We start from the raw sequence: 12530 nt of genomic DNA on the forward strand, positions 1-12530 counted from the left end.
TATGGTTTCCTTTCCCCAGGGTTAATTCAAAAGAGGTTTACTGCAGCATCCAATCAGCCCAGACAGGAGGTTATAGAAAGCATTGAATCTCTATTTATGATGCGAGTCCAATAGACTTGGGGCAATAGACAGCAATCTTATGCACATTGAACTAAGCACCCTTTAATTCCATAGGATTCTCCTTAAGTAACAGAATAACAGAGTTGGAAGGGACCTTAGAGGTCTTCTAGTCAACTCCCTGCTCAAAGAGACCCTAGACCAATTTAGGCAAATGGCCGCCCAGTCTCTTCTTGAAAGCCTCCAGTGTTGAAGCTTCCACAACAGTGGTGGGTTTCTACCGGTAGTGGTGGCAGGAGGCTCCGCCCACCCACCCGGACATCATCACGGATGCTCTGGGTATACACAGTTCCGAATTAGTAGTGAAGGTAAGTGGAACCCACTAGTATTCCACAACCTCCCTTCCATTGATTGATTGATCTGACTCTCGGGAAACTTCTCTTTATTTCGAGGCGGTTGCATCCACCCAATATCATCAACCACAACTTACTGAACAGCAAAGTTGGCTATGTTCCTTCTCCAAAACATGGAGAATGACTAGATCCAGATGTGCATTGTTCTGGATCTCGTGGTTTCTATGGAGCTATCATCACTGCTCATCATCCATTGCTCCTCGTAAACAGTCCCTTTGTCTGAAGGAGTGAGGGCCAATGAAATCAATCCTTTCCTTTCGACTCTTTCCTTTTCTCAGATTTTTACCTGTCGGTTGTCTACAAGGACACCAGATATGAAGCACCGTGGACTGTACCACGTCAGATTGCAGGTAGAGCCCTGAGGCCATAGTAGCCCATGCAAGACAGATAAAGTTCCATTTGTTGCTGGTTGCTATGAACAGGAGAGGGCCATCGCAAAGGGAGTTTTCCCCCACCTAGGGATTGGAGTGATCCAGTCCTGTCTAGTACCTGATTGTGCTTGAGTTAGATACAGATGAACAGAGTTGGATGGGACCTTGTAGGTCATCTAGTCCAACCTCCCACCCAAGCACACCCTACACCATTTATGACAGATGGCAGTCCAGTCTCTTCTTGAAAGCTTCCAAGGATGAAGCTCCCACAACTGCTGAAGGCAACTTCTGTTCCATGGGTTGATTGTTCTCACGGTCAGGAAACTCCTCCTTATTTCCAGCTGGAATCTCTCCTTGGTTAGTTTCCATCTGTTGTTTCTAGTCTTGCCATTTGGTGCTTTGAAAAATAGCTTGACCCCCCCTCCTCTCTGTGGCAACCCTTCAAGTATTGGAAGACTGCTATCTTGTCTTCTCTGGTCCTTCTCTTCACTAAACTTAGCCATGCCCAGTTCCTGCAACCGTTCTTCATATGTTTTAGCCTCCAGTCCCCTAAGCACCTTTGTTGCTCTTCTCTGCACTCTTTCTAGAGTCTCCACATCTTTTTTATAGTGTGGTGACCAAAACTGGATGCAGGACTCTAGGTGTGGTCTTACTAAGGCTTTATAGAGTGGTATTAGTACCTCCCTTGTTCTTGATTGTATCCCTCTGTTAATGCAATTTAGGATTGCATTGGCTGACAGTTATAGTAGAGAGAAAACAAAGAGGTGGAACCATAGATAAGAATTCGCAATGGGGCAAGCATCCACAGTGATGCCAAGGCATTGCTTGAAAGCTTGACTTTCTAGTTCAAGTTGGCAAGTTCTGCTTACAAGAAAACCATGGTCCAGTTTTGGCATGGAAGCAGCCTCATAAACATTTTCAAAATTGCCGTTTTGAAGCAAACATTTTCTCATACCAAGAAAAAAGAAATCAGAAAAAAGGAGGAGGGAGAAAGAAACCAATGGAAAAGCAAGAAGAAAGGGGAAGATAGAAATATCAAAAGAAGCCCTTCCGGGGGGGAGGAAAAAAAAGGAAGAGTTTCTTCTCAAGATAAATTGCTTTTACTTTTTTTAGTTCTCTTTGGCTCTCATTCCATTGTTGGAGCCTGTTCCTCAAAAGAGACCCTAGTAGAATCTCTGAAGTCGGGGTGTCTCAGATCCATGAGAAATTTGGTGGGAGTAAGAATGTGAGTAGAACCTGCGAGAAAATAGAGCGCGGGCTGACTCTCGGTGAAAGAAAGGAAGAAAGAGAAAGAAAGACAGAGAGAGAGAGAGAAGAAAGAAAGAAAGGAAAGAAAGAAGAAAGAAAGAAAGAAAGAAAGAAAAAAGAAAAAGAGGAAAAGAAGGGAAGGAGGAAGGAAGGGGGGAGGGAAACAGGAATGAGAGATGGAAGAAAGGAAGGAAAGAGAAATGGAAGGAAGGAAGGAAAGTGAGAAAGGAAAGGAGGAGGGAGGGAAGAAAGAAAGAGAAAAGAAAGAGAGAGAGAGGAAGAGAAGGGAAGGAGGGAGGAGGGAGGGAAACAGGAATGAGAGAAGGAAGGAAGGAAATAAAGAAATGGAAGGAAGGAAGGAAGAAAAGGGAATGAGGAAGGAAGGAGAGAAGGAAGAAAGGAAGGAAAGAAAGAAATGGAAGAAAAGGAAGGAAGGAAGAAGAAAGGAAGGAAGGAAAGGAAGGAAGGAAGGAGAGGAATGAGAGAAGGAAGAAAGGAAAGAAAGAAATGGAAGTAAGAAAGAAGGGAGGAAGGGAAGGAAGAAAAGTAAGAAGGGAAGGAAGGAAGGAAAGAGAAAGAGAAAAAAGAAAGGGAGGGAGAGAGGGAGGAAACAAGGAAGGAAGGAAAAGAAAGAAAGAAAAGCAACATGCCAAAAAATTTTGTTTATGCCTTTTTTAAAAAAAAAATCTTACAACACAGTTCATATCACCAAAAATCACTGTGATGGAAGCCAGTGATGATACATGAAGCAGAAATGGCAAGAAAAACACAATCACACAATCACACCTAGAGAGAGAGAGAGAGAGAGCAAAGAAAGCAGCTGTGGGGGAAGACATAAAACCTCATTGTGGGGTGCTGCAACAGAACTCCCCACAACCACATCTGCCAGAGTTAACTCTAAAGGAAACACTGATACGTTCACCGCCTCGGTATAGATACATACAGTATATAGATAATGGAAGGTTTAAATTGCTGAACTGTTTAATGTCCCATCCTAATGCTTATTATTATTTTTTTTAAAAAAGAAATACAGATTAGGCTATCCAAGTGGCACAACTTTAGGAAACTTCAATTTTAAAACTAAAAACAAAAAACCTCAGAACTGGGACATGGTGAATAAAGGAAATTGCTTGGGCAATTTTTGCGACGGGAGCAAAAGTCAAAAGAATGTGAGTTTTATAAACAGGGGAAAGAATTCTCCCCCCCCCCAACCATCCCATATAAATAAATATGCTTTGCAGAAGGAGCAACTGCCCAATTAAACCCATCGCCGAAAGAGCAACGTTCAACATTAGAAGCAACGCTAAACAAAGCCGGAGACGTATCACACACGCTTTTAAACACACACAAAAGTGAGATGACACGGGGAAGGAGACAGCGATGGAGGAGGAAAGTCAAGAAAAAGGGAGTTTGGGGAAAGCTACCTTCCTAAGAGAGGAAAAATTCCTCCCCAAAACAAGGGAGGAACGGAAAGATAGCAGTTCGAAGGAGTGCGGTGTTCGTGAGGATGGACCATGTGTAGTTCGGAGGCTGGTAAACGTAAAGGTTCCCCTCGCACATATGTGCTAGTCGTTCCTGACTCATCTCCGCTTCAAAGCCAAAGAGCCAGCACTGTCCAAAGACGCCTCCGTGGTCATGTGGCCGGCATGACTCAACGCCAAAGGCGTACGGAACGCTTTTACCTTCCCACCAAAGGCGGTCCCTATTTTTGCATTTCTTACGTGCTTTCAAACTGCTAGGTTGGCAGAAGCTGGGACAAGGAACGGGAGCTCACCCTGTTACACGGCACTAGGGATTCGAACCGCTGAACTGCCGACCTTTCTGATCGACAAGCTCAGCGTCTTAGCCACTAAGCCACTGCGTCCCCCTGATATAAGCTCTTATTTTCACACCTGTAACCATTGCAGCATCCCCATTGGTCACAATTCAAATTTAGACACTGGGCAACTGACTCATATTTATGACGGTTGCAGTGTCCTGGGATCATGTGATTTCCCCTTTTGTGACCTTCGGACAAGCCAAGTCCATGGGGAAGCCAGATTCACTTAACAACCTTGTTACTCTAGTCCAACCCCCTGCTTAGTGAAACCCTAGGGTGAAACCCTTAGTTAAACCCTAGTGTAGGGTGAAACCCTACACCACTTCGGACAAATGGTGGTCCAATCTCTTCTTAAAAAGCTTCCAGTGTTGGCGCATTCGCAACCAACTGTTCTCACGGTTAGGGAATTTCTCTTTAGTTACATCCCTTGCTGCTTGTCCTGCCTTCTAATGCTTTGGAGAATAGGTTGGCCCTCTCGCATTTTTGTGGTAGCCCCTCAAATATCCTGAAGGGTTGTAGGAATGGATGGAGTAGAGAATAGGACAGGACAGTGGAAGTAAGCTTGTTCCCCAGGGAGAACAGATTCAGGGAGCACTGAGTTTGTGGGCAGGTGGCCTCGAAGTCAAGAGAAAGGTGAGGAGACAGATAGATGGAGATGATGGAAGACAGAGCAGAGTGGAGCAAAGCAAGCATGAGCTGAAGAGGACAAGGACTAGACAAGGACTTACCTATCAACACCTCCCACTTTCCGCTGGCTTGTGTCACCTCGTAGGCGCAGCGCATCTCGCTCAGAGCAACCCCGCCCAGGATGAAAACAATGAGGCGAGGACCACTTCGGTATTCTCCGGGAGCCTTGTTCTTGTGCCAGTGTCCGTAGCGGGCACTGAAGACCAGGAGTAAGGATGAAAAGAAAAAGCGGGGAGGGGAAATAAGGATATGATCTGGAAGAGCCCCCATTATGCAGTAATTAAATGCAACATTGCAAGATAGATTGATAGATATGATAGATGTATAAATAGGTGAGATAAGAGAGAGAGAGAGAGGTAGATAGCTAGATAGCAAGATAGATAGATAGATAGATAGATAGATAGATAGATAGATAGATAGATAGATAGATAGATGATAAATAGCTAGATAGATATAATAGATGTATAAATAGATGAGATAAGAGAGAGAGTGATAAGTAGGTAGATTGGTAGATAGATTGGTAGATAAATATGGTGGATAGATGAGAGATAGAGAGATAGATAGAGTGATACTGATAGATGAGTAAATATGATACAGATAGATGATAGATGTGTAAAGAGAGAGAGAGAGATAATGTAGGTATGTAGATAGATGATTAATAGATGGTAGGTAGGTAGGTGGGTGGGTGGGTAGATAGATCGGTAGATAGATATGGTAGATAGATGATAGATGAAAGATAGATAGATAGATAGATAGATAGATAGATACTGATAGATGAATAAATAAATAAATATGATACAGATAGATGATAGATGTGTAAATAGAGAGAGATAATGTAGGTAGGTAGGTAGGTAGATGATTAATAGATGATACAGATAGATGATAGATAGATAGATAGATAGATTGATTGATTTTACAATTAAATGATGACGGATTGATAGCTAGATAACTAGTAGGTAGATGATAGATAATGAGAGAGAGAGAGAGAGAGAGAGAGAGAGAGATCCAAGATGGGGAGATACAATGTCCCATTAACCTGAGGTAAGATGGGTGGCCAATAAATTTTACAAACAAATAAATTAAAAATGTCCACAAACATTCTTTCCCCAACTGATAAGCTGACAGGTCTCCAATTCAGACTTCATTTAACTCAGATCTAATTGAGTTTAATTTAATCTAGGCTTCCCTTCCCCTTCCTTTCCGGCCAAAAAAAAAAAAAAAAGAAAATAAAAATGTCGTAAAATGGGGCGAAACTCATTTAACGAATGTCTCAATTAACAACCTAAATTTTAGGGGCTCAATTGTGGTTGTTAAGTTGAGAGGCTATCTGTAGTTTGTTACGGAATGCTCCCTTCTTACCTGACAGCACCTGTACTGCTAAAGGAAGCAGCTGAGCGAGTGGAGATATACGGGTAATGCTTGGTGTCCAGTTTATCCTCTAGAGCATCCTTGAAAGAAATAGAAAATAATAATAATAATTAACACATCTGGAGCTTCTGCAAGTGATCAACAGTGTGTGTATTAGGCATAAAGCAAAGAGATTCACGCCTTCAAGACAGGGGTGAAATCTACTTACCTTCCCTACTGGTTCGGAAGTGTGTGCGCTCCACTCGAGCACACACCATCACAATGTCCAATTTTGGACCCTCTATGCATGCACCTAGTCTTCTGCGCATGCCCAGAGGGTCAAAAACAGGTTACTTCCTGGTTAAAACCAGGAAGTAATGACGTCCGGGTGGTTGGGTGGAGCTTCACGCTGCCATCGCTACCGGTTCCCCGAACCACATGCCGCGGCCGGTAGCATTTCACCCCTGCTTCAAGAGAGCCACCCTTCTTTACGTACCTCCATAATGTCTTTAACTACTGGAGTCCATCGGGAGAGCTGGTAAGTCTGCTCACTGATACGCTCCTTCCGCTCCGGCTTGCTTCTACGACGTAAGGTGGACTGGACACAAGAGAGAGAGAGACAATGGAGTCGGAGGGTTATCGACCAGGCTTATTCACAACGCAAGAGTAAATTTTGAACTTTCTAAGGTTCTTCTACGGGAAGAAGGCTTCCGGGCGAGATTGGAGGTGAGGGGTCCTTGGTGCTTTCTGAGCTGTTTTCTTGCAGACATTTCATTACCCAACTAGGTAGTAACAAATTTTACATTTCACCACTGCTGGGAAGACATAGTAACAAGGTCAGCCAATGAATACGCATGGCATACAGATCAGCCAATGGGAGCTGAATTGGAAACAGAAACTTAAAGCAGGAAGTCCGGGCGTGGCTTAGCTGTGCAGGCTTAGCTCCTGGGTCTCTGCTGAGAATTGAAACTGAAACTAGTCTGCTTGTGTTTTGCTAGTAACTGCTACGTTGGAAGAATCAGCTATTGGTATTGTACATTTATCTTCATGCGTTATTATGTATATAAAGAGAAGTTAATGAATCCTGCTGCATCGGTCTGCCTGGGTGTGCTTTCTGGATGATTCGTTTCTGCAACAAACTCTCATAAGGACTTACATCTGTGACGATGGGCACCCCAAGGTGGGCCATATTGGTGATGATCTCGCTGTCCTCAGGAGGGATCTGTGCATGCTGGATCAGTTTGTTCAGGTTTTCCTCGGTGATCCCTGGGGGAGAGGATGGAGAAAGACCATATGTGCATATTCTAGGAAATGGGAGTCAACACACTTGCATCCTGCCAAACAGCAGTTGAGTGGCCCTGTCGTGGCTTGACTCACTAAGCAGCCTCAACCAGACAACCAAAACGGAGGTGGGGTGAGTATAGTTGTGGCCAAAATTGTGGAAAACCTTTTGGGAAAAGTGTATTTTTGAAGTTTGATGGCTAATAACACCACTTTTTTTTTTGGAGTTTCAAGATAATCCTATTCCACTGCTGGAATGGCCTGGGAATAGCCCAAATCTTCACCCAATTGAAAATCTATGGAGCCGACTAAAGAAACTTGTTAGTCAGAAGCGACCCAGCAATAAAACCCAGTTAGTAGAAGCCATCATTCCATCTTGGTTTCACATTAGAACAGCTGCAGAACTCAAAGACTTGGTTCACTCCATGGGAAGACGTTGTAAGGCCATCATTCATGCTAAAGGTTACCCAACTAAATATTAACTGACGTGATTATTTTTGTATATCTCGTCTTTTCTATGGTGATCATTTTTGTATATCTCAACTGCCTTCCCCGCCCCGCTGGAGGCCCCCCGGAGGCCGGAAACAGCCCGTTTCCTGACTTCTGGTGGGCCCGGAAGGCTGAAAATCAGCTGGCCGGCAGACACATGCACACTGGAGCTGAGCCAGGACAATGCTCGTGTGCCCACAGATATGCCATAGGTTTGCCATCACGGATATATAGGGTCTCCTGCTTGAGCAGGAGATTGGACTAGAAGACATGCAAAATCCATTCCAACTGTGTTATTCTGTTACTTCTTGTCCTGCCCTCAGGTGCTTTGGAGAATAGGCTGACCTCCTCTTCTCTATGACAGCCCCACAAATATTAGGGGGAAAATATTGAAATGAGAGTAAGGAGAAAAACCACATGAAGTGTTTCCATGGTCCCATTGCTTCAATCTTCCCATTCACCCATTCAAGCTATTCTCCAAAGCACCCGAGGGCAGGACAAGAAGCAATGGGTGGAAACTAATCAAGGAGAGAAGCAACTTAGAACTAAGGACAAATTTCCTGACTGTTAGAACAATTAACCAGTGGAACAACTGGCCACCAGAAGTTGTGAATGCTCCAACACTGGAAGTTTTTAAGAAGATGTTGGATAACCATTTGTCTGAAGTGGTGTAGGCTTTCCTGCCTAGGCAGGGGGTTGGACTAGAAGTTCTCCAAGGTCCCTTCCAACTCTGTTATTCTATGATTCACCTCCCACGACCCTCAGTTCTTCTTTAGATGCCCATCCTGACTCTTCTTAATATTTTATAATACTCTCCAATTTTCTAGCGACCAACGGAAGCGAAGAAGAGTCTTCAGCATTGTGAAAACCCTTTCCTCCTAGAATGTCTAAATAGGAGCCTCTCCTACCGTTCTTGAGAAAGATGTAGAGTAAGATGATCCGGATCTTGTCATAGGTGCTGACGTTGGCATCAAGCAGGATTGGGACAATTGCGCGCATGGGATCCTTGATCTTCTCCCCTTCTGCATCGGTGCCCATGGCCAGATCCTGGTAAAACAGAACATCTCCCTGCAATTCACTATGTCAGGACCATTGGAAAGCTCTTCCTTGCCCAGTTAAGGTTGGGATGAACTGGGAACTAAAGGTTCAGCTTCCAGGAGAGCTTCTTTTGGGGGGGAGGGGTGAAATGGTCCAGGGATATAAGTGGACCATTAAAACCAATCAATTAGACAAGATAAGCCTGCTGTTGTAGCCTGTCGGCCACCAGCCCCTCCAGCAGCCGAATCAGAGGAGGAAGAGGAGGAGGAGGCATGGGAGTCAGAGTCAGCATCAAGGCAACCTGGGAGCTCCGAGGGAGAAGAGGAAATGGAGCTGGCAGAGAGAGAGAGACAGAGGTGGAGTTTGGGTCATCCGTCAATCCTCAAATGGAGAGTCAACAGACTCCAGGTCTGGAGGTGGCTGATGAGGAAGAGGAGGAACAGCTGGGTCCAGTGCCTGACGCACAGATGCGCAGAAGGCAGAGGAGAGGAGAACAGTGGAAATCTATGGGCCGGTCCTTGGGACGGAAGAGCCACCGCTGCTAGCGATGCCCCACCCTAGCTCTGGGGATGAAAGGCAGGGGGGCGGAGATGAATAGATGTGGCAGGCAACTATTCATCTCCCTGCCGGACAGACTTGAGGTGAAAGAGAAACTTTTTGCCGGGGCTGCCGGCACTTCTAATAAAGGAATCATTGCTTCAACTACAGAGAGTTTGTCGTGTTGGGAGCCAGGTCAAAACACCTGCCAGAATCCACTCCTTTGTTAAAGGAAGTAGAGAAGCACTGCTGTTTCTTTGACTTCTTGAACCGTCTATCAAGTTCTGGGAAGATTTTCAAGGCAGGAGAGAGAGAGAGGGGAAAAAACCTAAATAAGTCGACAAAACGCCTCTTCAAACATCCTTTGCTCAGCACAATTTTTTTTTTTTACTTAATGTTTTCTTTATTTAAAAGATCATTCACAAAATACCATATCCATAAATTTACTTTGTCATGAAGCAGAATGTGTTAAGTGTTTGGAAATTTCTCTTTACACATTTAAAAATCAAATGGATCGACTTGAGTGAGCCTTGCATGGAGAAATCTTGTTTTTTGCTCTTAAAATCTTGGTTCTTCCTTACTTATAGTGGAAGCGAGATTATTGGGTGGATTTTTGTTTAGAACATAACCACAGTGCATGTCTTAAACAAAGTTAGTGTTAAACAAATGGTTCTTATTCTCAAAAATATGCTCAAATTACAAGGAGGTCAGGAAAAGAAACATTTGCTCTTTTGTAAATCATGAAGATCTTTGCCAATCATTTTATTTATATCCAAATAAAAGCTGCTCTTGGAAGTCTAATTAATTTTGCAAACTGAAAGACCTGGGTTTTTTTTACAAATTGGACAAGATTTAGCATTTAAAAGGAGGGGAAGCCCAAGAAAAGAGAAAGCCTCCAATACCTGCCAGTTTCTATCCTGTTATTTGTATCAGCACAATTTTTTTACGCTATCCCTTTTTTTTTAGGCACACATAAACGGCACGAGCAGACGTACCTGCTCAACTCTGCAGAGTTTGTCGACCGTGCCTTGGTAGTGCTTCATGCAGTCTTCAGCCAGGTGGAGATGAGTGGAATACTAGGCCCAACGCAAGAAGCAAGAAGAAGAATTCAGCAGTCTTAAATATGACCTTTTCTACTAATAGAGGAGAATATTGATGCTCTCTGAGCTTGCTTGTTTTCTTGCAGACGTTTCATGACCCAACTAGATAATATCATCAGTGCAAGAAGGGAGTGGGGTGTGGTAGGGAGGAGGAAAAGAGGAAGAAAAGAAGGAGGACTATGGGGTCCTTGGTGCTCTCTGAGCTTGCTTGTTTTCTTGCAGATGGTTTCATTACCCACCTAGGTAACATCATCAGTATCAGAAGGGAAAGAAAGCAAACTTACTTCCTTTCAGCACTGATTATGTTATCTAGTTGGGTCACAAAATGTCTGAAGGAAAACAACCAAGCTCAAAGAGCACCAAGGACCCCTTATCTATTCCTCCTCCTCCTCCTCCTCCTCCTCCTCCTCCTCCTCCTCCTCCTCCTCCTCCTCCTCCTCCTTCTCCTCCTCCTCCTCCCAACCCTCTTTTTCTTCCACACCACAAACCAGACTCCCTTCTAGCACTGATGGTGCTACCTAGTTGGGTCACGAAACGTCTGCAAGAAAACAACCAACCTCAGAGAGCACCAAGGACTCCTTATGCTCTTTTCTAGGACACTCCCTTCCGTTCCTCCCTTCCCAGCCCTTCACAAACACTGGGACACAACCCGAGTACATTTAATCGCCACTCAAGTTTCTTTGCTCGTTTCCGTCCCATGTTTCAACGGTCAAATGAGCTCCGCCCTAACTCCCACAATTCTTAACTAGGCTTCTGCGATATGTAATTCAGTATGGCCTAGAACAGGGGTCGGCAACCTAAAACACTCAAAGAACCACAAAGGTGCTAACTGGAAGCCCCCCATTCAATTCTGAAGTCTGGTTCCCCCACCATAGAGTCTCCTCCTAGCACGGCGTCCTTTTTCCTCTACATATCCTAACCGAAAGCCCTATCAATTGTGGAGCCGACTGGCGACAGGGAGCCGCAGCAGAGGGATGAAAGAGCCACATGCGGCTCCAGAGCCGCAGGTTGCTGATCCCTGGCTTAGAAGGCCATAAGGTGCTTCATAGGTACTTTTGCAGGCTGGATCGTTTAAGTGTAAACTGGTAGAAAAGGAACGTACCTTGCTGAGTTCTTTCTGATATTGGGGCATCTTTTTCAGCATCTGCGAAAGGTCCCTCAGGGTGGTCTGAAATGTAGAAAGAGAGGTTGATCCTCAGCAAATATCTTGGGATTCTAAATTATGGAACTCACCTGGATCAAATGCTAAAACCTAACAGATTAACAGAGTTGGGAGGGACCTTGTGGGTCATCTAGTCCAACCCCACCCCATCCCCACCCAAGCAGGAGACCCTACACCATTTCTGACAAATGGCAGTCCAATCTCTTCTTAAAAGCCTCCAGGGATGAAGCTCCCACAACTTCCAAAGGTAACTTCTGTTCCATGGGTTGATTGTCCTCACGCTCAGAAAATTTCTCCTTATTTCCAGGTAGAATCTCTCCTTGTTCAGTTTCCATCCATTATTCCTTGTCTGGCCTTCGGGTGCTTTGGAGAATAGCTTGACCCCCTCCTCTCTGTTGCAGCCCCTCAAATATTGGAAGAGTGCTGTCCTGTCTCCCCTGGTCCTTCTCTTCACTAGACTAGCCATGCCCAGTTCCTGCAACCTTATTGAAAGAGGATTGAAATCCAAATTTTGCTTGTTGAAAGGACTGAACTGATGGTTGTCAGAATCCCGGAGAGAGAAGTTAGGTAAAACCCCAGATACTTGTTTAATTCCTTCCAGCTCTATCTGCAAACTTCCAGAATTCATTTATTCTCATTTAACAACCAAACAGCTAAGCAATAGAAATTTTGGGTCAATTGCGGTCATAAACCTGTGTAGTACAATGCTCTCACAAAAAAAGATGCACACGAAAATTACAGCCAATAAGCTCAGTTGTAGGATATCCCATTCTCTTCTCTTTTCACTCTTTCCCTTCAAAGATCTTTGCTGTTCCAGAGAATATTGTATTTTTAAGCTTTGCTTTCCAGTTTTTAAAATCCAATTTTATCATATCCTGAAACCTTCTAATTTCTGATCTTACCTTGTCACCGGTATTCATCCTTTTGCTGGAAGAAAAATCCTTCAGGGATCGGGTGACTTCTCTGGAAAAGGATGACAAA

The 12530-nt window shown here is 44.3% G+C and overlaps 1 protein-coding gene across 2 annotated transcripts in view; it reads right to left on the bottom strand.

Moving 5' to 3' along the window:
* The window catches only part of STXBP1 (syntaxin binding protein 1), a 36279-nt gene that overhangs the window by 2174 nt on the left and 21575 nt on the right, over positions 1–12530 (bottom strand). The window contains exons 11-19 of one of the 2 annotated variants that reach the window (XM_060694443.2): positions 12452–12512; positions 11490–11555; positions 10283–10363; positions 8621–8759; positions 7099–7208; positions 6439–6540; positions 5955–6043; positions 4637–4791; positions 1946–2077 (exon numbers count right to left, since the gene is read on the bottom strand). In XM_060694443.2, coding sequence (XP_060550426.1) covers positions 1968–2077; positions 4637–4791; positions 5955–6043; positions 6439–6540; positions 7099–7208; positions 8621–8759; positions 10283–10363; positions 11490–11555; positions 12452–12512 — 913 coding nt within the window. In that variant the 3' untranslated portion in view covers positions 1946–1967. The remainder of the gene's footprint in view (positions 1–1945; positions 2078–4636; positions 4792–5954; positions 6044–6438; positions 6541–7098; positions 7209–8620; positions 8760–10282; positions 10364–11489; positions 11556–12451; positions 12513–12530) is intronic. The other variant, XM_060694444.2, reaches the window with a different exon arrangement.

The sequence above is a fragment of the Pantherophis guttatus genome, chromosome 16, assembly GCF_059756535.1.
Source record: "Pantherophis guttatus breed Tessera chromosome 16, ASM5975653v1, whole genome shotgun sequence".
NCBI classification, from domain to species: Eukaryota; Metazoa; Chordata; class Lepidosauria; order Squamata; family Colubridae; genus Pantherophis; species Pantherophis guttatus.